This window comes from Urocitellus parryii, chromosome 13 (assembly GCF_045843805.1).
Source record: "Urocitellus parryii isolate mUroPar1 chromosome 13, mUroPar1.hap1, whole genome shotgun sequence".
In the NCBI taxonomy this organism is placed as follows: Eukaryota; Metazoa; Chordata; class Mammalia; order Rodentia; family Sciuridae; genus Urocitellus; species Urocitellus parryii.
This window is the reverse complement of record NC_135543.1, coordinates 55,588,277-55,614,091: the sequence shown is the minus strand read 5'-3', so window position 1 is coordinate 55,614,091 and position 25,815 is coordinate 55,588,277. Positions and strand designations below refer to the sequence as shown.

Below are 25,815 nucleotides of genomic sequence, written 5' to 3'. Positions count from 1 at the left end.
GTGTGTGCTTACATGCACGCACCACCTATACTGACCTTGAAGCCCAGCTCTCCACCTGGCTTTCCTGCTGGAGGTGCTTGGTGAGGTGTTGCACTGACCAATCCAGCCAGACTCTGGAGCTGGACTCCTCTGCTGGGGTAAGGTGGGTTCTTCTGGAAGGGCCCACCCAGCTGCAAGTGCAAATGGTTTACCAAAACCCCAGGACACCGATGGCATCTGAAGTTCCCCGAAGTGAGTGGACTGTGAAACTGATCTTGTCATCTATCCCTGATCATGGGTTCTCACTCTTTACTGAGCAAGGCTTTCTGGGACCTCTAATCTGACCTGTTCAGACCTCCCACAGCCTCTTCTCCCATACTTTGGGCATTCGGTAATGGCTGTGATTCCCACAACTGTGAGCCCTGAACACTGTTCTTACCCTTTAAAAGCTCTTTTCATTTCACCCATGGTGCTTTGATTTATTCCAGCCCGCTCCACATTCCTCTTGTTGCTTCCCTAGCAATTTGTCTGTACATCTGACCAGCGCGTTATATTTTGTAACTGTTTGTTAACTTGCTTGTCCTTGAGAGTAGAGATGTTTTGGCTATGTTTCTAATACAGAGTGCAGTGCCCAGCATTCAGTGCCAATTCTGTAAAGGTTTGTTGCAGGAATGAATGTTGCAATACCAATAAGCAACAGGGGCTAGTGAGGAAGGATTTAACCAGTGGGCATTTAACTTTAGATACCCAGAAATATGGACATTGGATTAGGGAAGTCACTGAGGAAACAGAGGAATAATCTCCTGGGAAGGCCAGCTCAGGAAGACTGTGAGACTTCCATGGGGCACCCAGACAGAATTTGGAGACAGAGAACAAGGAAGAATCCAGGTAACCCCACTAGGGCCGAGAGAGCGGGTATGTGTTTTGGGGACCAAAGCCTTAGCTCACATTCTAAATCAGAACATGTGATCTGAGGTTCCCTAGCAGCAGAAATATGTTCTGAAGCTGTCTGTTCTCGTGGGTGGGGTCCATATGTGAACAGGAAAGAACCCTAGAATCTGATAACAAGGACAGCCTTGATGACTGTCCTTGTGAATTTCTTTTTTTTTCTTGTAATTGAATTAATATTTACTGGTTTTGAGTTTCATTCATCCTTCAAACTCAGATTATATTCAACAAAACTTATTTCTAGACTTGGAGCCAGTTCATTAACTCATATAGTCCATAATGTGTCTTGGGTTTCTAGCATGCGCCACATACTGGTGACAAGTGGCCTGTCCACCCCCAATACTTGCAGTTAAACAAGCATGTGGAATGCCCAGGAATCGACTACGTCAGTTCAGATTTGGGAGGGACTTGTGTTTCTGGACGTCTCGAATCCCAGTGTAAGTGTGCTTACCTGCTGAGAATAGTATCATTGTCAACAGAAGATGACTCTTTTTTCCCTCATGTAATTTTGTTTTAATGGGTCCCATAATTCTTTTCCAGATTTTTGGTTCAGTTGTGTCCATTAAAAAGTACACGGTATAAAAACTCATAACTTAGAAATGCCTCTGACCCTCCACCCCCAAACAACAACAACAACAAAAACAGCATTCTCCTTACCTGCTGAAGGTGCTAGATATCATCATTCTTATCATTAGCCAGCCTTTTCCTATGGATGTTAACCTTCAATGGCCAGTTGAGCCAAATGGTTCTGAGATGGTTCTTTCACCTCTGATTCATGCTGGGATGGCAGATTAGCCTTCATTCATGTTCATTCAGCCTTCTGAGCTTTTGGGGAAGACCCAAGGACCTTGCCTGCTCCAGCAGTTTTGTCTCTGCTTTGATGACATCCACAGCAACTGTCTGATATCACCAATAGCAAACATAGAGGTCGAGAGGTGCTCACAACACACTTGGGCTCTTTAGGAACCATGTCATTATAGCAGCACCACCAGACTGCAAGTATTGGGACCATTTCCAATTTCTCTAGAGAATAGTGATCAGTCCACAACTATGGAATGCTTCACGAGTTTGTGTGCCACTCCTGTGCAAAGTCTGCACATGTTTTCCCTAATAGAAAGAGGGAACCCAGAGAAAGAGAATTAAACACTCCATTTCTACTGCATAGAGTCTCCTTTTAGTTTAAAGAATGTGTCGTCAGGGTACTTTGTCATGTGTGACTTCAGACTTAAATTCGTTGACCAGCTTGCTGGCATTTGCTGAATTGTCATATTTTCACATAAAATAGAGACATTCTCAGGGAACTCTACCTGCCTGGCTTTAAAGGACTTTGTTTAAGTGGGAGAACAGCTGTTCTCCTCCAGGCATTCTGACTTAAGACATCCTCCTCTTCACAGGAACAGAACAAAGGCATACAGAATTTATGTCCCAGATGGATTTATGTTTGATACATATCACTTATGAATGAATGAAAGGCTGGCCTATTCTCTTTAGAAATATGAGCATAATATCTCCTGTGTCCTTTCTGGGTTCTAACTTTGTTGCTCTAGTTTTAGTTATTATAACTGACTGCATTAAAATGGACCTTATTTTGTATGGTCAAACTTTCCCTGAAAATTTGTGCATCGGATGGTTTTTGTAAATAAGATCATTTCAAATTCAATGTTAAAATAATATTTGAAGGAAACAGCTAGGAAAGAAAATAAACAACACTTTGATTATTGTTGACTAAACGTAAACCACATTAGTTATGCTATACAAAATGTTTAGAATTTGGAGGCACGTTAAGATTGGCTACTCCCCTACAGTCTGACCACTAATGATCATGAAAGCGTTGCTTGGATCAAACATGGACTTACTTGGTAAACATTATTAACATACTTCTATTAGTGGACAGGTCCAAAATAAGTCATAGGCTATATCCTTTAAATTTGATTTTTGAAATAAGTAGTGTACATCATTCAACTTTGTTTGCTTTTTTAAATTATTTTGATCGTTCTGGCAGTTTCCACTAGTAGCAGCCTGCCAACTTCTATAAAAATACTAGCTGAGATTTTCATAGCCTCTGAATTGACGCTATAGATCCATTTGTAGAGAATTGCTAACAATACTGTCTTCCTAGCTATGCATAAGAAATATCTCTTCATTCATTTCAATCTTCTTTAATTTCTCTCAAACATTTTCGTAGCTTTGGTCTTGAATTTATTTTGTTTAACCATTTTCTTAAATATTTTGTTCTTTTTTTGGAAACAAAACAGAATGAAACAGGATGCATGGAGATCTGATCTAACCCAACTTGTGTGGCTGTCATGTTTCCGGGACTGCGTTGTTACACATTTGGCTGGTCCAGCTGTATGTCACTTGCCCCTGCTATGATCAGAACTTCAGGCTAGCTCAGCTGTGAGCTTTTCTTTTTCATGTTCTGCCTAGTTTATGACTTTTGCTGACAGCATCATTGGGCACATGCTTTTCCCGTCTGCTCCAAATCAAGCCAGTGATCTTCAGCACTGAAGCTGCTGTCTTTCATAGCCATCCCTGGCCTGGTAATTTACTAGCCCCAGATGGAAGGCCCCAGCAGGAAGGCCCTTCTCACCCACTCGTTTTCCCTGAAATTCTAGAAGCCTTTCATGAACAGAGGATTCCCAATTTAATATTTGTTTTCATTTGTCAGAGTTCTGAAATGGTTGTATTTTGAAAAGTTTATCCATTTACACAGTTGATTTGGGAAGGGGGAATTTGTTAACCCCTTTACTCTACAGTAGACAGAGGTCCCTCTGAAATATTTAGTTGATAGAGCTACTCTGACTACCATGGATTTCTCCAGTTAGAAACCATTTTTGATATTCATCCTGCCATTAACAATCCACCAATTTGATAAATGATCCATTGCTGATATTTTTCATGCTAATTAGCAAAGTTTAGGTGATGGTGGAGATAGGTAACAGGTGGCTTTGGAATATGGCAAGTATTCTCAAGTGGAATATCAGCTGATTTTTATGTGCATTTAGTACTAGCAGTAGCTTAACCTAAGTCTGTTTGTCATACACACACACACACACACACACACACACAATCACAGGCTTTCTACTGATGTATCTTGAAGTTAATTTCATTGATGGCACCAGTTACCATTTATGCTCAACTGGATTTTCATCTTGAATCAAATCTCAGTTTATGTCCTCAGTTTGAATCATGGTCAGCACAATCAAACTCAGTAGAAATTTTGGTCCCTGAGAGAAAATGGATACCAACTCCAAAGGAGTGCTGTATTGGCAGCTTGGGACCATAGCAGAAGCTTAAAGGAAGGGCTGACATTCTCCAGGAACTAGAGCACCTTTCAGGGCTACACCCTGGGGTCTAGAGGAACTGCCTTGGGAGGTCCAGGTGCTCATCAGGAGCGGGCAGAGCCCAGGGAGAAGAAGTCTGGAAAGCACACTTTAGAACCCAAAGCCAGGAACACCCCATTCTCTACGTGCACCACAGTGAGGATTGTGGTCAAGACAATTCATTTGATTTTTACTGGTTTGTGTTAAAAGAAAATACATTAAAAAGATGAATAGAGGAGAGGTAAATAAATGTGATTTATGAAAGTAGTCTATTAATGGGGTCCAGCTTGAATTTTCATTCCTTTATTACTAAGTTAAATACCTCATTTAGTAAAGAAAGCATTTTAGTGTATTGGTCTTGAATTGAGTGAATTTTTCCTGCTGGTATTATAATAAAAATATAATATAGAGAAGTACTTATTTTTTAAATTTTTATTGTTGGTTGTTCAAAACATCAAAAGCTCTTGACATATCATATTTCATACATTTGATTCAAGTGGGTTATGAACTCCGATTTTTACCCTGTATACAGATTGCAGATTCACATCGGTTACACATCCACTTTTTTATATACTGCCATACTAGTGTCTGTTGTGTTCTGTTGCCTTTCCTATCCTCTACTATCCCCCCTCCCCTCCCCTCCCCTCCCATCTTCTCTCTCTACCCCATCTTCTGTAATTCATTTCTCCCCCTTGTTTTTTTCCCTTTCCCCTCACTTCCTCTTATATGTAATTTTGTATAACCCTGAGGGTCTCCTTCCATTTCCATGCAATTTCCCTTCTCTCTCCGTTTCCCTCCCACCTCTTGTCCCTGTTTAATGTTAATCTTCTTCTCATACTCTTCCTCCCTGCTCTGTTCTTAGTTGTTCTCCTTATATCAAAGAAGACATTTGGCATTTGTTTTTTAGGGATTGGCTAGCTTCACTTAGCATAATCTGCTCTAATGCCATCCATTTCCCTGCAAATTCCATGATTTTGTCATTTTTTAGTGCAGAGTAATACTCCATTGTGTATAAATGCCACATTTTTTTATCCATTCATCTATTGAAGGGCATCTAGGTTGCTTCCGCAGTCTAGCTATTGTGAATTGTGCTGCTATGAACATCGATGTAGCAGTATCCCTATAGTACGCTCTTTTAAGGTCTTTAGGGAATAGTCCGAGAAAGGGAATAGCTGGGTCAAATGGTGGTTCCATTCCCAGCTTTCCAAGGAATCTCCATACTGCTTTGCAAATTGGCCTCACCAATTTGCAGTCCCACCAGCAATGTACAAGTATACCCTTTTCCCCACATCCTCGCCAGCACTTGTTGTTGTTTGACTTCATAATGGCTGCCAATCTTACTGGAGTGAGATGGTATCTTAGGGTGGTTTTGATTTGCATTTCTCTGACTGCTAGAGATGGTGAGCATTTTTTCATGTACTTGTTTATTGATTGTATGTCCTCCTCTGAGAAGTGTCTGTTCAGGTCCTTGGCCCATTTGTTGATTGGGTTATTTGTTTTCTTATTGTTTAAATTTTTTGAGTTCTTTGTATACTCTGGATATTAGGGCTCTATCTGAAGTGTGAAGAGTAAATATTTGTTCCCAGGATGTAGGCTCCCTTTAAAACTTACCTTGGGTTTGTTTTGGCCACTATTACAGTTTCACTAATTCTATGACCCCTCTATATTCACTTCTCATACATCTGATGAATCATTTCCTGCAAGACTTAAGATAGCAGCAGAAATGGACAAGTTGCTGTGATACAGGAGAAAAAAAATAGGAACCAGGAGTATAACATGTGACGGACATGGTAGCATGATATATGTAATGTGTAGAATGGAGTCAGGTATATGACATGTGATGTACATATGTAGTATGATTCATGTAGTATGTAGAATGGGCATAAAAAGAAATAGAGTTTAAGAAAGAGAGAAAGGTCATTTTGGGCAAGAGCTGCTGTAGGTCAAGCAAACTAAAAATGAACTGCTTGTTGGCTTTAGTAATTGATCATGACTTTAAAAAGGGGATTTTTGTTTATTAAGAAGAGGGGAATCCCAATTGGAATTGAATGAAGAGAGAATGTGAGGCAAAGAATTAGGGGTGGTGAATACAAATCTTATATATATTCCTGATCTGCTAACAGCTTGGTGGAGAAGAGAGAACTATGCTTCTATTAAACGTACATGTCTATATAAAGAGGAGGCTAAATCTTAGGCGGGAAAATGGCTCTAGAACAAAGAAAGCACACTATTACCAATCCCAGTGAGAGCGACAGCACGTCATTTAATTCTGTGTACCTTTGATTGGAACGTTTACTCTGGTTATTAAATGTGTTTAATAAGGTGAATATATTTAATAAGTGCACAGGGTGAAATATATCCCCACGGATTTCTTTGTTTGTAAGGTATCTCTCTAAGATAGATGCTGGAATAAAAGTAGCTCTGATCTGGTGGGTCCAGCCTCCTCGGGGTGATCTTAGAGGTCTACATCTAGAAGTGGGGATGTGTTTGGCATCTTGAAGGGCAAAGGATGTTTTCAGATGTGCTGGTCTGTGGACATTTGTAGGACAATCCCCTACTGGAGTTATCACTAGGCAGGTGCATCATTACATAATTTAAGTGGCAAAATAAAAATGGAGGCCCTTGTTTAAATTCTTAAAAGTTTCAAGACTATTTCAGCAGATCTGTACACAAAGGGAAAATGCCCAGAATCCCTTGGCAAGCAGGCTTCAGCATTTGCCTGGGATAAGGAAACATGGATGATATGATAACTTTTTTTTTTTGAGACAGATTCTTGCTAAATTACGTAGGGCCTCAATAAGTTGCTGAGGCTGGCTTTGAACTTGAGACAGGAGGATTCCTGCTTCAGCTTCCAAACTTGCTGGACTATAGCCATGTGCCACCACACCTGGTGGCTGCTCACATTTTAAAGCATAAAACACGCAAAATCTAGACAGCAGAGTGTGGAAGAAAGGGGAAGAAATAATTAGGACCTTGGAAGGTTTGTAGAAAAATTCATGGTTTTTAAAAGTGTTTGAGCTAGTCATTAAATGTTGAATTAATTGAAGTTGTTATTATGTTACAAACATAATAGATGACATAAGCAATTTATAATACAACCACATTTTAATCCAAGAGGGTTGGTCAATATTCATCTCAAAGACTGCATTTGCTTTTGACCTTCACTTAAGCCAAGTTCATTCCTGGAAGGATTCCTTTGGGCCAGTGAACTCTCCAGGACCATCAGAAGGATGTGGAGTTTTAGAGTTAGGTGTATGCAGAAGTGCTTTGTGTGTTGCTTCTGGGCAAAGATGATTTTGATCAGGTAAGATGCTAAAATTGTTGCCCTTGACAACAAAAGAGAAAAGTACTCCATCAGGAATGAATTATAGGTTTTTGTTTTGTTTTGTTTTTCTCTGCAAGTGAACATCTAGCCAAATCCAAACCCACAAAGTCATTGAATATAAGCATTGAAGAAACCATCGCCCGATGAGCAGGCAGGTACTGTTTTTCTGCAGACTGTATTTGTGCCTAACTTTGTTCATGCCACTTGTTTATCTCACAAAATAAACTCCTGTCTTCTTCAAAGACAGGAGCACATTGCTTGAGCACATTGCTGTGGAAATAGGACTCTAGCAAACTCTTGCTAAGGACTTTTTATCACTGCCCTCTCTTGTTTAGGAGATTAAACTTCTCCTCATCCTTGCAGGTGAGAAAAATGAAACAAAACAACAATAACAACAAAAGCCCAACTCTGTTAAAGGCCAGACTCCCCTAGAGTTTGGATTTGACTTTTCCCTCATTGTGTGTGTGGGAGGGTCTCTCTCTCCCCTTTCCCCCTTTACCTTACTTCCTTTCTTTAGTATCTTCTTTCTCCTTCCCACCTGTTTTTTGTACTACCCTGCCGAGGGCCTGGGAAGCTCCAGACTACCTCAAAGCTTTTCTTTCACTAAGGGCCATCAATGATTAAATTGGTTTAGTCCAAAACCCAAGTGTTTGCTTTTGGAGGAGGAGGGGGAAAAGGGGCCATTTCCTCCCTAGTGCTTCTGTCTCAGGCTGAAAGGGCTCCACACCTAGAGGTGACTCAGGTCACCTTCACTTAAAAACACACAAATCAACCAACCACTTCCCCAAGTGTTAGATGTTTCTTTGAGTAATTTAATAACGAATTGGTAATTTTTGGATGATTCTCCTTGGAAACAAAAGCCCTGTTTTCTGTTAAGCAAGCAAGACTTTTATGTATTTCACCTTAACTTGGATGTTTTAGGATTTGGATATTTTATAATACTGGCTTTTGATATGCAAAACAAGTTCATTTAGTAGTAACTAAAATAATTTTTAATGTCTAACAAATGGAATCACATACCACTTAATGATGGATAGGCTTTAGGAGGTGTTACACAGTCCTAGATGGTGCAGGTCAGTCACTCCGTGTGGCCTCTGGACATCATCAAGAGATGTGGTGAACACCAGAGGTGTGAAGTCTGAGGCTGGTATAACACAGCACTGTTTTACAGTAAGTTGTGTGTGTGTGTGTGTGTGTGTGTGTGTGTGTGTGTTTAAATATATAATAGTACATTCTAAAACGATGATTCAGAGTGTAGTATAATGGCTATAAACCTGTAACACGGTCATTGTGATTGTCAAATATCATTTACTGCATGTAACTGTGTGTGCATATGTTTCAGACTGGCAGGGCAATAGGTTTGTGTACACTGTGTCGACTCTGACATTTGAGTAACATCTTGCAGTGTGATGCCAGCATGGCTTCAGGGTCACTAAGCAGTAAGTAACAACTCTTCAGCTCTGTTAAAGTCCTATGGGACCACTGTAGTAGATTTGGTTCAGTGTTGACCCAAGCATCATCATGCAGCACAACTGTAACTTGAAACGGAATCTCTTTTAAGTGGTGGTTTGACAGCATGTTTGGTCCCGGGTTTCTCATGGGAAAGATGAACTTGTGGGAGAAGACACTGTGATTTGTTGATCAATCAGTAGAGATAAGCCTCTCTAAAATGTGTGGTATCAAGAGTGCCTGTAGTTGGGAGTGGGGGTTTCATTGGTGCTTAATTTTATTTTTTTATGTTATCATGGCAAAACAATTAGTTAATAATTCATTCTTGGCCAAATTGGCCAAATTCATTCTTGTCACTTTGATGCTAAAAGCAGTCAAGAAAAATTCTATTTGGGTAGTTTTATATTTATTTATTAAAATTTAAGTCTGCTTTATCATTGTGTCTGATCACATATGGGAGAGAGATTATATCTGTGCACTAAAACTCAGTCTAGTTTTAGTATGCCTATAAAAAATTAAAGAATAATGTTATTTATATTATTTAATACTTAATGGTACCTTAGAGTCAGTCAGTTAAAAAGAAAAAGGAAAAAAGAGGAATAAGCCAGGGAGATACACCAGGTAACACTGACTGGTGCTTTCTCTCTCACAGTGTAGTAAAATGAATTGGAGTTTTATTCAGACAGTAAATTTGTCAGAGACTGTCATCAACTCTTAGTTTTATTCTGTTGTGTTCATTTTATGTGGCATCATACATTTTTACATAAAATTTTGTCAAGCTTGCTTTAGTAGTTTGAATTTGATACTGTAACTTACACCGGTTATTGGAACATACACTTTATTTTTAAACATGCCTACTTCATTAGATGCCTATATGTCTGTATTGCTTTGTCCAGAGGGGTGGGGAGGGGGGTGGTGGAGTTTGAGGTAAGATGAATTTTGCCACAGCTTATAAGTAGCCTCCTGAACATGCTGGGGATGCAGGGGTATGAAAAATATCATCAAACTTTCCTCCATCTCTCTCCCTTACTCTTTTTCCTATACGCCCATAGTCTTTAGCTTTCATAAAGAATGTGCCCCTCATAATAAAAAATGCTGGAACATTGAATACAAGAAATCAAATAATAGCTTACATTTTTCAAGGATGATTTTATTATCCCAAGGGAAGGATTAAAAATCTTACAAAAGTTTTAATTGGTCTTCTCAGAATATCTCTTCTCCTGGGCCAAGCAATCTAGATGCACTGAGGACCTAGGTCAGGTACTCACGAGGAATTTCCTTGCTGTGGTTTAGATCTTGAATATCTCCAAAGGCCCACATGCTGAAGGCTTGGTCTTTAGCCCATAGCACTATTTGGATGTGGGGAAGCCTTTAGGAGGTGGAGCCTAGTGGGAGGAAGTTAGGTCATTAGGGGTGTGTCCTTGGAGGAGATATTGGGATCCCAGCTCTTTGCTTTCTGAATGCCATGAAGTGAGCAGCTTTGTTTCAGTAGCACTCTTGGCCATGATGTTCTGCCTTTCCACAGGACCAAAGCAATGAAAACAAGTAACCATGAATAAAACACCTAAAACCATGAGCCATAATAAGCCTGTCCTCCTTTTTTATTGATAATCTCAGGTATTTTGTTAACTGATAGAAAGTTGACCACATAGAGACTGACATCAACTCTTAGCTTGGCCTGAGTACCCAGTTGCCCTCCCCTAGCCCCCTGCCACACATTCACAATTTACCTAGAGCAACAGGTCATGGGCCTCCTGGTTGCCTCTGTCCAGGGAGGCATAGGTTGCTGGAACTCAGGAGTGAGGGGTAGGGGTGTGACTCAAACAGAGTCACCTCCAGTCACCTCCTTGACTTCTTCCTCTGCCATTAACTCCTTGTTCACCACTCTTCAGCAGAAGCACCTTCCCTACCAGGCTTTTTGATGTTTTTACTGCCCAGGGAATCCTTTAACAAAGCTTGTGCACCTATTCTCAGCATCTTCTGAGAAGCCTTTATTATTTTTCTCATTTTCTAAGCACTGAGTCATAAGAGAGAGAAGGGTGGGGGAGAGGGAGAGAGGGGAGAGGGAGAGAGAGAGAAAGATGGGCTCATTTACTTGATCAAAGTAAAATTATAGAATCACAGTATCTTAGAAAAAAGGACTCACAGCGATACTCATGGAGTAGTTGAGGAAATAGAGGCTCTGAGAGGTGGAGTTGGTAAGGGTCAGATTTTAGCACTGGGTTCTGTGCACTTTTTTACAATCTCTGGCATGTTCCTTCCTCCATCTATTTATTCTTTCCTTCAGGCATTACTGAGCATTCACATCAGCCATACATGGACCTAGGGCAAGTAAGACAGGGTTCCTGCCCCCAAAGGAATTCACAAATAATAGAAAAAAATTTTTTTAATTGTTTTTGAGGATAGTGGGTGCCATGGTTTGGATATGGGTTGTCCCCTAAAGGTTCACATGCCGGAAGCTTGGTCCCAAGGGTGATGGTGTTGAGATGGGGAACCTTTATGACATGGGACCTAATGGGAGGTGATCAGATTATTGGGGTGCTGCCCTCCAAAGGATTAATGTAGTTCTAGAGGGATCCTCAATTATTTCTGTAAGAACAAATTGTAATAAAAGAACAAGTCTGACTTCTGAATCTCTCTGGCTTCCTGTCTTACCATATGATTTTTCCTCTCCCACATCTTCCTACCATAATGCTATCTGGCATGTGGTATATACAGAAGGCTGTCATCAAGCCTGGTAGAGGCCAGCACCATGCCCTTGAACCTCCTGAACTGTGAACTAAATAAACCCTTTTTCTTTGGAAAATACCTGGCCTTGGGTATTTTATTATAGGAAGAGAAAATAGACTAACCTAGAGAGTGAAAGGAGAGCCTGGTTAGTAGATAAACAATCTCTGTATAAATGATAAGTGTAGCAGTGGGGCAAGCTGACCAAAGGTAGGGTAAAAGAAGATATTTACATTAGCCTGGGGTTCAGAAAAGATTTGGTCCTAGCTGGAATGATGAATAGTGAAAGGATATATATATATATATATATATATATATATATATATATATATATATATATATGAAAGGTATGAAGGGAAGGAAATTGTAATTGATCTGTAAATCAACGAGAGGAGCCACTAAAGGAATCCTAGACCTGCCCTGTTTGGAAACATGATCTTATAGTACAGCCTGGATCAGGCCTGACTGGGTTTTTTGCCCTAGAATTTTCTACTAATCTATTTGCAGTATCATTGCATTTTAAATATTATACTTTGACAGCTGGGGATACAGCTCAGTGACAGAGTATCTGCATACTATGTGTGAGGCCCTGATTTTGATCAATAGCACCCCCCAAAATTATATATATATGTATGTATATAATACACACACACACACACACAAATACACACACACATGTAAATCTGTGAGTGAGTAGATATCTCTGTTTCCCTCACAAATTCTTACTTTTCTTGATTTCTCCATGGATTGAATTAATAGCTTGGATAATTTTACAAAATAAAAACTCCTAACACTAGAGGTCCCTTCAGTTATAATATTCATAATCCATTATTTCATTCTGGGAAAAAATGATCTGAAAATATTGAGCCAGATCTTTTAGGTCAGAATTGCCAATCATTGTCTTTGCTGATTATCATATTTATTGATTTTGAGTATAGGTTAGGTAAATATAGCATTTTATGGAACTCAAGAACGTTTTTTTTCAAAAATGGGGAAAAATAAAACTCTTGCACTTTTCTTATACACAACTGAATTAAGGCTCTAAACCATTGGCTCGGAATTATTGGGAAAATATTGATGAAGAGATTGTTGTAGTGTGAGACTTTGGCCTAATCAACATTTTAGATATTTTATTTTCAAAATGGGAAAATATCTGTGCTGGACAAAAACCCAGAAACTTCTAGAAGTGAATTCTCAAACTACGTAGACGTGTCTTCTTTCTTTACAAAGAAAAGATTATGTTCTGTTGTGCTCCTGTAGTGGCATTGTTCACCTGCTTGGTGGCAAGTTTTCCCTTAATGTTAATAGGGAACTTTCCAGTAGATGAACATGGCCCTGTGTACTCAGGTCATAAAGAAAGGGGACTGAACACAAAAGCAACTGGTGAATGAGAAGGAATTTATTTCATGCTCAGTGGAGTTTGATGTAATAAAGTCTTTCGCTGCTGGTTAAATCCATGACTGGAGGAAAGATTCTGTCCTGTGACTTGGAGGTAAAGGTACCAATGGGTATTGCAGCAGCATTAACTCTAGTAACAGTGTCTCTCCACAAAGAACGTATAATTTAAATTATTAAACGGGCGACCAAGTACTGGGAGAAACAGTGTCAGATGTGCGCCAAGCTCCTGCCCTCCTGCCTTTGATAATTTTTTGGTGTATCTAAAACCAAACTCTTTTTCTTTGTAGGGTCATGACCCTAATGCCCTGCCTGGATCCAGGATTTCCTCTCCTTCCTCCTGCTTGATGCCCCCGGAGTCACCCTCTATTGAAATTTTTTAGTTTTCTTTGAAATGATTCAGCAGCCTGAGGGACTTTTTTAAAAAATTATTTTGAAAACATGCCTTTTTCCAGTACCTATTTCCCACTTTCTTTCTTCTTCCAGCAGATGTTGGTCACATGCCCTAGCATGGAAATAATAATTACTCTGTGAAGTGAGAATAATATAAAATAAGAATAAGGCAGGATTTTTAGTGCCTTTTTTTCCCCCAATTACAAGCTTCTCTGAGAAGGAAGATTTACTTTTAGGGAAAGACAACCTACACATTTTAATGAAATTGACCAATGAATAACTTAAAAGGTTTTTTTTTTGCACACCATACTAACAAAGCAATTTGTCTTTTCATTGAAAGTATGTGTAGAAGACAGTAAGGTAAGGAAAAATGGGAAGTTCTGTTTTTCTTTTTCCTTGTGGTACTGGGGATTGGACTCACGTCCTTAGCATGGTATAGGCAAGTGCTCTGCCACTGAACTACACCTCCAGCCTACATTGGGAAATCTTAAAAACCCTCTCAGAACAAAGAACTACCTGATGCTGGTGACCACTAGTGCTGTTACTCACCAAAACGATGCTCAATGAATGTACATGAGATGTGAGCAAATTGTCCAGGTATAATCCTCCTGCCGCAGCCTCCTGAGTTGCTGGGATTACAGGCATGCACCACTCTCAACTCTAATAAGTGTTTTTTAATAGGTACACAGTAGGTTTTAATGTAGCAGCTCTTACAAAAATAACCATTTTTGTTTTTCAGTTTAAATGATTAAAATGTTTATATTAGAAAATGTCATCAAGCACATTAGGTACTACCTGCAAAATAAAAATCAAAAACATGCATCTTTTCTATGTAACTAAAATTATACTGTGATATTTCAAATGTCAGGGGAAAATAAACTTTTCAGAAATAGTATTAACTATATGTCCTTTACAAAGAAAAGATTGTGTTCTGTGCTCTTTGAAGGTCAAGTACTGCAGAGGAACCTCACCAAGCTAAGATCCTCCTGTGCTCTGTTTGCAGTGCCCATTCATGTGGAACGCCTCCTCCACATCACGTGCCATTTGGCCGCAGTTTCTCCATATTTCCAGAATTTTCACTGCTATTATCCTCTTTTAACAAGATAAAGTTAAATCTCGAAAGAATCTACTTTTTTTACAATCATGTTTTCTGAATAGTTTGGACCTGGTACTGATCCCAGCTGCTCAAAGATAAAAATCAGTTGAGACAAAGGGACTCTATAGAGGCAAGGATTCATTATGAGTTGAAGAAATATCTGAAAATTGGATCTTTGTATTCTAAAGTTTTGTTCACCAAAGAAAACAGGCAGTAAGGAAACTGAAGAAAGAGAGAAAAAAATCCAACACAATTACCGGAAAACCTGTGAGTCCTACCAGAGGATTGCAACCGGAACAAAGTGAATAGATGCCCTTCTTCTCAGGGCGAGGTCTGTAGATTTCACTGGTCAGCATGTACATTTGAAATTTATCTTGAAACCTATTTCCCCAACATTTTTATTATGGAAATTTTCTATCAGAAAACTAGCAAGTTCCAGGTGCTGTGGTGCAAGCCTGTTACATCAGTGACTTGGGAGGATGAGGCGGGAGGATTCCAAGTTCAAGGCCAGCCTCAACAACTTAAGGAGAAGCTGTCTCAGAATAAAAAAATAAATAAAAAGAGGACTGGGGATGTATGTCAATGGTTAAGTGCCCTTGGGGTTCAATTCCTAGTATGCACCCCCCTGTAAAAAAAAAGGAAGAGTAGAAAACAGGGTGTAGTGAAAATTTATTCTCCCACAGAGATTCAACAATTAACAATTCACTCTATTTTCTTTATCTACAGTCTATCCACACACCAGTCTGTCTGTCTATCCATCAATCCAGCCTATTTTTTGATGCATTTCAAAGTGACTTGAAGGTATTAAGGACACTTCATGCTTAAACATTTCAGCATTACCTCAATATTTGTTTATGATTATTTTATTATTTGAGGTAAAAGTTGCATATAGTAAGATAGTCAAATCTACCCAAACCTTAAGGGTACTCATTCTATGATTTTTTTTTCACAACTGCATAGGCAAGGGAAACCCAGACTTTCATCAAGATACATTCTACTTCAGAAAAGTTCCCTTGTGTCCCTTCATGGTCAATCTCCACCCAGGTAGCCAGCATTCTTGTTCTGAATTTTTCTAATACATGAGTTTTGCTTGTCCTAGCATTTCACATCAGGGAAACCAGACGGTGTATCCTGCTTTTGTGGAAGGCTGCCTTCATCTCGTGCTTGGTTTTGCCATCTCTCCTTGATTGACCTAGGAAGTGGGTTGGGAGGCTACACGCTGATTTGGTGAATCTTTGACTTTCAGGTTTGTTCCCTGCCATTCTTAATCTGGCCAGCCATGCTGACATCAGTGCCAACGCGACCTGTGGAGAGAAGGGGCCCGAGATGTTTTGCAAACTCGTGGAGCACGTGCCCGGCCGCCCTGTACGCAATGCCCAGTGCCGGGTCTGTGACAGTACCAGCTCGAACCCCAAAGGCAAGTGCAGCTCCTATGCATTTTATTTTATTATTTAATTTAACATAATGTTTGGTGCTGGCGTGGGGCCCAGGGCCTTCGTGTGCTCTCCCTCCAAGCTGCACCTCATTCCCACCCGTGGGATGGTTCAACCTGGTCCTGATCCCAGTGGCTGAAAGATAAATATCAGCTGAGACAAAGGGATTCTGCAGAGGCAAAGATGAACCGTGAGTTGAACAGAATCTTGAAAACTGGATCTTTGTGTTTTAAAGTTGTTGTTTTGTTTTTTTTTCCCTAAAGTGACAACTGAAGACTTCTCTCAGGAAGCCATGCTTTTAAACCCATGAGGGTTTAAAAGCTCTATAATTTTTAGAAATTCAGGAGCTGAGCGGAATGCCTGTTTTTATTTTCTCTTAACAGAACGCCACCCAATATCCCATGCGATAGACGGCACCAACAACTGGTGGCAAAGTCCCAGCATTCAAAATGGGAGAGAGTATCACTGGGTCACAATCACTCTGGACCTAAGACAGGTAGGTCTGGCCAGACCCTTTGGGGAATGTCTGGCTTGTTTTCTAACACATTCTGATCTCACTGTTTTCCACCAGGTGAAGTCAAATGAGGTACAGGAGTAGTCCCTGGCACCATTTCTTGTCACACTTATCCTTCTCAGGTGTCTCCGAGGAGATGAGTGACATTGCCTACAGGTGATTGATGTTCTTTGCAGCTGTTGGCAAGGAATCCTCATCATTCAGGACAGAATGCCAGGCAGAGGGCTGGATGTCCCAGGGAGAGTCACAGACACCTGGGGAAAGAAGGACAAGTGCACAGAGTCCTTAACTTTCAGCTTTCTGTCTTATCATTATGCATTATGCAAATGTATTGTATAAGGGTTGCTTAAAGCTGGGCATAGTTGAACCTCTTGACCATATCTCACCTCTGCTAGATGCCGTCTGTCCCAGGCTATGTGTAAGCTGGGCTGCTCCATGCTAATGTGAGCAAAGTCTTTAGCATGAGTGGGAAAGGCCAGGTAGATTAGCTCTGTCACATCTTCTCCTACCTGGCTTCAAGGCCAAGATGAGAATTCAGAGTAATATGATATTGGTTGCCCCAGGATTTCTGGAAATGGGAAAGGAGTCTGTGTGGAAGGCATGAAGAAGAGAGGGGGAGGTATGTTGGAGCTATTACAATTTCTGATTTGAGTTCTCTGGAAAAGCCATTGCATGACATTCACGTGTATTTCCATTCAAATTCTCTGGTGTCATAGATTTTTGTGTGAAATATTTACAGCAGTAGAAAGAAACAAGTAACTGAGGTGTGCACTGCAGGATTGGAATTTGTAAATTTAGTGACAATTAGGATTCTTTGAATAAGTGATAGTTTAAAAAATATGCTGGATTTTAAGTAGAAGGCAATATTGTATAACTTTACATAGCAGGAGCTTTTGATCTCTAATAGTTGTGGTGGATGAGTTTGTAAAATGTGACATTTGTGAGACTTTTTCCATGCTTGGTTTCACAATTTTATGGAATTAATGCTTTCTATAGCAGTTACAACTTAAATTAATATGATACCTTTTAATATTTTTGAATTCCTCCAAATAAAAAGAGAAAGAGCCCCTTTTGTCCTCTCCCATCTACTGAAACTCAGTGCTAAGAATGGTTCTGTGGGCATTGTTTGGTTTTCCCATTACATTTCTGATTTATTTTCCTTTTTCTAAAGGAAAAAGTACAACCATGTTGATTATTAAGAAAGCAGTATTCTATGAGTGCTATCATTTGGTAAGTGTCCTGCAAAGTCCTTGTGTTCAAAGCTTGGTGCCATGTGGCACTTTTGGAAAGCGGTGGAAACTTTATTAGGTATAGCCTAGTGGAAGGGAATTAGGTCACTGGGGACATGCCTTAAAGGGAATGTGGGGACCCTGGGCCCCTTCCTCCTTTTCTTTTTGTTTTCATCTGTCAGGAGGTGAGCAGCTTCCTCTCTCATGTTCTTTTTGCATAATATTCTGCCTTGTCATAAGCCCAAAAGCAATGAGGCAGATCAACTCAGGTGTTTTGTCACCATCACAGAATGCTGACTAACACCATAAGGTTACCCAAACTAAGAACTGGATATTTTGCCAATAGACTTCAAACTCTTTCTGAACTGTCCTTTATCTTGACATTGATTAGGCTTGACTTCATCCTGAAGGGAACCCTTTTGTTTGGGATTGGCTGGAGCTAGTGGAGGAATTCCAAAAAGGAGTATCAGTTTTAGATCCTTAAGACATATTTCAAAAACAAGCATGGATGTGTAGTTATAGGCAATTTCTAGTGTTTTGGAGTGAGCTTCTTTCTAAAAGAAGATAATTAAAACAATACTCAGAAATTCCTCTATCTTTTACACAGTACAAAAATTCTGCAGTGCTTTCAGTTTAAAAGGTATATTGTGCATATGTGTACATATATACATAATGCACTAATTAAAATAACAATAATAGAAGGTAGAACAGTAGAGTAGAGCAAGTAGATGGGAGAGGACAGGGACGGTAAGGGAAGGTGCTGGGGAATGAGATTGAGCAAATTATGTTATATGCATATATGATATGGCATAACAAACCCCCTATTATGTATAATTATAATGCATCAATTTAAAAAGTACATTATACTTATATCTGGGCAAATGTTTCTGAAGTTTATTTTTTAGGTTAATTTTTTTATTATAAGCATTTTAAAATGTGTAGAACACATATTACAGTGAACCCACATATCCCCACCCTTGAGATTTTTAAAACATTGTGGCACATTTGCTTCAGGGGAACTGCAATCATCATTACATTTCACCAACAAGTGTTTCCATTTATATATTTTAAAAATAAAGATATTTATTCTGGATAGACATCACATCATTAGCCTGCTTAACAAAAGTAGCAATAGTTTTCTAGTAACTATTTTGTCACCCAGTTTTCTCAATTTTTTTACCAGTGTCTTCTATGTATATATTTTTCTTTCCTTTCAAACTAGGATTCAATAAGGACCACCAAGCATTGCATTTGATTGCTGTGATCCCTGGCTCTTCTGATCTAGTTGTCCTGTGCTTTATATTTAATGGTATTAAATTTTTTAGTAGACCAGGTCATTCATCTTGAATGTCCCACATTCTACACTGGCTGCAATATTTCATCATGGTTCTGAGACTTTCCTTTATCCCCTCTATTTCCTGTCAAATGAACTCAGCTCTAGATACTTAATTAAATTCCATTAGACAAGAACATGTCATGGAAGAGCCTGGCTGCTTCACCTCACAGGCAGCCCTGAGCTAGTTGTCCCTCTAACAGTGATTCCTGGAGCGTTAGCTCCCTCCTCCTCCCACATCTCCCCCAAGCTTCTTTGGTCTTGCTGATGCTCATATTTAGGGTTTAGCTCCACCTTCCTCTTACTCTTTTCTTTTGCCAGAATCTGCATGTTTCCCTTTCTGGCCAACCATCAGCCACTGCTGGTTAATTCCTAGATCATGTACTCCCTGAGGTCAACTCTCCTCTCCTTATTTTCCCTCTGGTGTTTTTTTGAGGGACGTCTGGCTCATTCTTGCACACCCAGCCAATGATGTGGCTCAGGCACGACGTGAATACTCACATCAATGTTATTTTTTACTTCGTCTCTTTTTTTGTTTCCAGCTTGATTAAAAGATGATAGTGAACTAACAAGCCTTTTGACTGTTTTAGTCCTATAGAAATGTAACACCTAAAATGCAGATTTCTAAAGTAGAGTTACAGATAGATCTTAATATTTTCAGGAGCAGTGAAGCTTAACATTATAAATATGTTCATGTAACTCAATAAATATGTTAGCTCCTGAGGTTTTATGACAATTGATTTCCGTCTGTGTTGGCAAATGCTGAAGACATCGATCTCATTCTTGAATTTTTAGTTGATGACAGCTATTGACATCACAACATTTTTAGCCTCTATGTATAATGCTTTACCTGGAAGATAAATTAAAGATAAAAAGTACAGCTATCAGAAAGTCCATAGATGTTGTACAGTTTGCAGTAAGGTTAACTACAGTGTTCATTTTGATCATATGTTACAAGAGGAATGATTAGATTTATTTTTTTTACTTCTTATAAATGATGCTCAGTATCCTTTTTTTATTGATTCATATTTTAGAGGCTCCTCTTAGATGTTTAGTAAGATCTTACTTTAAAAAATTCATGGGAATGGAATGTGTGTGGTATTTTTGTTTTAAGAAAAATAAAGCTGAGTGAACTTTAACAAATGTCAAAGTGACGTTTATGTGGTGGTCTGCATTAATACAATGCTGTTCACTGTCCAGTGATTTAGAATTTCATCCAGCAACCCCAAAATGAGCCAGTGATCACTTTTAATGACTTAAAATTGAAAAGATATAATTTGGGGGAAGATGTACAGTCTGTGGATCTTGAATTTTATGACTGTCAAAATTCTTTTAGGCCCCTCTAGTTATATTATGATATAATATTATGTTAGTGCTTCTTAGCAGAACAGAAGTATTTCTAGTTTGAGAAATGATATATTAAAAGTTAATAGAGGGGTTGTGGCCAGGGTTATGGCTCAGTGGGATAGCACTTGTCTAGCATGTGTGAGGCCCTATGTTCGATTCTCAGCACCACGTATAAATAAATGAATAAAATAAAAGTCCATCAATGTCTAAAAAAAAAGTTTTTAAAAAAAATTAATACACTGGCTGGGTGCAGTGACACACACCTGTAATCCAAGTAGTTTGGGAGCTGAGGCAGGAGAATCTCAAGTTCAAAGCCAGCCTCAGCAAAAGCAAGGTTAAGCAACTCAGTGAGACCCTGTCTCTAAATAGGGCTGAGGATGTGGCTCAATGGTTGAGTGCCCCTGAGTTCAATCCCTGGTACCCCATTCCCCCCAAAAGTTAATACACTGGGCAGATGAAAAGAAGTTCAGCATCATTAATCATGAGGGAAATGACAATTAAAACTACAAGATGGTGGGCTGGGGATGTGGCTCAAGCAGTAACACGCTAGCCTGGCATGCGGATCCTCAGCACCACATAAAAATAAAAGATGTTGTGTCCACCGAAAACTAAAAAATAAATATTAAGAAATTCTCTCTCTCTCTCTCTCTCTCTCTCTCTCTCTCTCTCTCTTTAAAAAAAAACAAAACTATAAGATGGGCTGGGGATGTGGCTCAAGCAGTAGCGCACTCGCCTGGCATTTCGCGGGGCCCTGGGTTTGACCCTCAGCACCACATAAAAAATAAAATAAAGATGTTGTGTCCGCTGAAAACTAAAAAATAAATATTAAAAAATTTTCTCTCTCTCTCTCTTTTAAAAAAAACAAAAACCACAAGATGCCACTTCACACTGATGAGGATAGCTATTATAAAAGAAATAGGAAATTATGTGTCAGCCAGGATGTGGAGAAATTGAACCCCCTCTTCATTGCTGGTGGGAGAGCAAATGGTACAGCCACTGTGGAAAACAGTGTGTTGGTTCCTTAACAATGAATCACAGCATTGTAATATGACCTAGAAGTTCGAGTATATACCCAAAAGGACCAAAAATAAAGACTCAAATACTCATACTTAACTTTCAATAGCAAAAAGGTAGAAACAACCCAAATGTCCATCAACAGATGAATGGATATGCTAAATGTGATACACACACATACATATATGTATGCATATATGTATATACACATAGAATGTATGTGTATATAGAGAGTATTTTTCAACCTTTAAAAGGAATGAAATTCCTGACACTATAGCACGAATGTACCTTTAAAACGTTATGCTAAGTGAAATAAGCCAGACGCAAAAGAAGAAATACTACGTTTCTCCTTATATGAAGTACCTAGAGTAGTCCAATTCAGAAAGACAAAAAGTGGCATGGTGGTTCTCCAGGGCCTGGGAGACAGGAGGGTGTGTGTGTGAATGTTTAACGAGTGCAGGATTTCAAGCTGGGATAATGCAAAGTTTTAGAGGTACATGGTGGTGATGGTTGTGAATTTACCTAATATCATTCAACTGTGCACTTTAAAATGTCCAAAATGGTCATTTTATGTTGTGCATCCTTTTCCACATTTAAAAAACATAATTCACCATATCTTGTGATCCAATCAGGAAAACAGAGACTATACCAGGCGTGTAAAGGGATTTATTTAGAACGAGGAATTGGTAATACAGTACTGGAAAATTGGGGGAAAAAGGGATCAGAAAGGTAGCTCTGTGAGAGCAATGGCTGAGGAGGCAGGAGTGTGGGGCTAATAGCACCTTTGGACTTGGAGGAGTGTTCCCTGTTTCTGTAGGGCATAGTGAGGTTCCTTTGGGAGTACCAGAAAGCAGGAGACTGGAGTCAACTGGCCCATCCAGGCCAAGGATGATGTCTGGCAGGAATAGCAAGTAAGCAGGGGCAGTCCCAACTCCCTCTTCAGAATTCCAATCTCTCTCCTCCACACTCTCAGCCTCCTTCCTCCTGCTTTCTGGTACCTCCACTGGGGAGCAGTGGTTTTCAGAGTTCCAGGAAGCAGAATCCAGAAAGGTAGGTTGGATGTTACCTAGCAACTGGCACAAACACTCTCTTTGCAGGAGGTGGTGTCAAGGCAATGACATAAACACTGAGTAGCAGCCTTTGACATCCTGGGACATGAGTTTGTTATTTATGGTAGTCAGCCAGATTCTGAATATGCTCATGTGTCTTTTAGATTAATTTTGGAATGGAAATACAAATTTTAGAATTCTCCTGGAAAAATCATGGACTGCCTTCTAATTCATCCACAGATTAGGTGTCCTTGGATGTCAGCTGAGAGACTGCCTTAGGGCAGAACCTTGGTACTGTGAATCTAAGGACAGTGGTAGAGGAAATGGAGAAGAATTTTTTAATGTGTGGATGTGTTTACTATTAATTTTTGGTTGTAAGGTATGGTAGAGATGCATAGAGAATGGTAACAAGATATACATTAGTGCAACTTGCAAAGTAGAATGCAATTGCATTAAGAATGATATATAGCACCTGACAAAATTCCTCACACTCAATAAACCTGTGTTTTCTTTCCCTCAGTCCTCTTTCTAACTCACAAATTACTTTGGGATTCCCAAAGAACTTCAGATATCACCAGGGGGAATGCTAAACAAGACCTTAATATAATCTAATTAGAGATAGCTAATAGTATTAACTAAGAACTACAATTGTGGGGGCTGGAGTTGTGGCTCAGTGGTAGAGTGCTTGCCTAGCATGTGCGAGGCCCTGGGTTCAATCCTCAACACTACATAAAAATAAATAAATAAAATTTATTTGTGTCCAACTACAACTGTATTGTGTCCAACTACAACTAAAAAATAAATATAAAAAAGAAGTACCATTGAGTAGATTTTTTAGAAAATTAATTCATAAGTCAATGATTATTTTTCTGATTTGGAAAGTAATATGGGGTTATTGTAGAATAATAAAAAGGTAGAGATGGGTGGAAAGAGGCAGAAAAATTCACAGTTCCTTCATTCTGAAAAATTATTCCACTAATAATATTTTGTTGTATCTGCTTTCAGTCTTTTGCATGTGATTCCATGCATTTTATAGTGATGCACTTATTACATATTTACTGAGCCAGACCCTGTCCTTTATACACAGGATCTGGATTGTCGTTAAATCCTCATAATCGCCTTACAAGCCTCCACCCATTATTATCCCCTTTGACAGACAATGAAACCAGGGCTTAGAGAGTTTAAGTAACTTGTTCAAGGGTAGGACTCCTGACATCCAAGAACCTGGGCTCTGCCTCTTTGGACCACATCGTTTCTCCAGCTGAGATTAGATGATAGATGCATTGTGTCCTGATGGTTTATTTAACATTTTAGCACACACATTTCCCAATAAAACCACAACCCATTAATAATTTTTAAAGCTGCATTTGTCTTTTATATGGTTTACCCATCATTTGCACAATAATTCCTAGACCTGGTGCTTTGGTTATTTTTTAGTTATTGATAGTAAAAAAAAAAAAAAGAAAGTTAACTTCATCTGTATGCCAATGAAGTAATGCAGTGAATAGAAATCATTTTTGAGGTTCATATTACAAATTTATGGTTAGCTTTATTTTGAGTATATCTTTAAGAAGGAATGTTTATTGCCTTGGATACATGTAAGAATGTATAGGTACAGGTTACAGACTACTTGGCATTTTCTTCCTCCTCCGTGTTATTTCATCTGCTCTCCCTACAATCCTGGAATGCAGTTGTTCTCTTCTTTCTAAGAAGGGAAAGGGCAACACAGAGCCAGTGGATCTCTGGCTTGCCCTGGGTCATGTAGTTCATCTGCTAAAGCTTGGATTGCAAACCAAAATTTCTAGTTCTCTGGGCACTATGCCTCACAGTTTCACCTCCCATGTCCTTGGACTCCAATCCTCGTTTTCCTTCTCTATAATTTTATGGGGACACTCTTACCATTTCCTCTTGATTTGGGGAATATTCAGATGCTAGCACCCTTCACCCCTGCCCAGTTCCTTTGCCTGCATTGCAACTTGAAGAATCCTCTCCCTGAGAATCAGCAGAATATTAGCACTTCCTTCATGTACTTTTGCAGTGGCTGGTAGTGCTGCTACCTAACATATGATTTTTGGCCAGGAATCAGGAAAATGAATCAAGGGTTTATATTTTCCTTTAAACAATTTTTAAACCTGGGCAAAAAATTCACTAGGAGGGTCCAATTTGTGAGTAAAAATCCTTGAAGAGATAAAATCTGTTTCATAAAAGAGAAAGTGTTTCCTTGGCTTTGACAATAAAGCTGCCTTTTAGAGCAGGACCTTGTTTTCTGTGTAGGTTTAATTAGGAAGTAGCACTTTGTGGTGGGAAAATAATCACAGAAAGGCCTTTGTTGTATGCAAACCTTTAGACAAGAGCTGCTTATGTGCTGGGTTTTATAAAACATCATTAAACTGAGTGTCTGTTGTGTCTCCCCCACCCCCATCCAAATTCCAAAAAATTGACCAAAACTAGGTGAGGTTGGTGACTGTATTCAAATATAAAGCATTTGCTAAGCACATTGACAAGGCCCATAAGAAAGGAGGCAGAGTTGTACATTCCATCTTTAATAGTTTTTAGGACAAAATCGCATATAGATTGGTGACCCTTATTACAAATGAGTCTTGACTTCATTAAAAGAGGTTTAGCAGAGACGCTTCCTGGAAACTCACTGTTAGAAATCACTGGTACTGTGTACTTACATTGATTCAAAACCATTCTATTTCCATTTTCTATTGCCTCATACTGGCCTCAACCAACTTTTAAATATTAAGTTTTTCTGGAATTTTTCAGTGAATAGATCCGAAGAGATCTCAAGTTCTTCATTATGATTTGGAAATAAGCCACACTACATTCCTGCCCTTCAGACATTTTTTTTTGTGTGTGTGTGTTTTGTCATGTTCTCTGTGAAACTTCTATTTTCAGATTTATGTCTCCTGTTTTAACATTTTTACACTTCATTTAATCTTTTCACACATAGCTTGTCTTCTGGTTATTGATTGCTGTGTAAGATGACACTGGAAAACTTTGTGGCTTAAAACAGAAACATTTATTTTGCACCTTTCTTGATTTGAGGGGGGGTCAAGATTTCAGGAAAGGCTTTGCTGAATGTGTCTAAGGCTGGAGACCCTGGAGGAGGAGGGAGAGCAGTTGGGGGAGAGGCCCTTGGGCAGCTGGGGCAGACCCTGGGGCAGGTAGGGACAGGCTGGAAGTCTGTCTCTATGTGGCCTCAGGGCCTCTCTGTGGTCTCTCCATGTGGGCTGGTGTGGCCCATCTCAAAGCATG

The 25,815-nt window shown here is 39.4% G+C and overlaps 1 protein-coding gene across 1 annotated transcript in view; it reads left to right on the top strand.

Moving 5' to 3' along the window:
* Positions 1-373: 373 nt before the first annotated feature.
* The window catches only part of Lama1 (laminin subunit alpha 1), a 144,832-nt gene continuing 119,390 nt past the window's right edge, over positions 374-25,815 (top strand). The window contains exons 1-4 of the mRNA XM_026408881.2: positions 374-394; positions 1,226-1,364; positions 15,882-16,052; positions 16,452-16,564. Of these exons, the coding sequence (XP_026264666.2) occupies positions 374-394; positions 1,226-1,364; positions 15,882-16,052; positions 16,452-16,564 (444 nt within the window). The remainder of the gene's footprint in view (positions 395-1,225; positions 1,365-15,881; positions 16,053-16,451; positions 16,565-25,815) is intronic.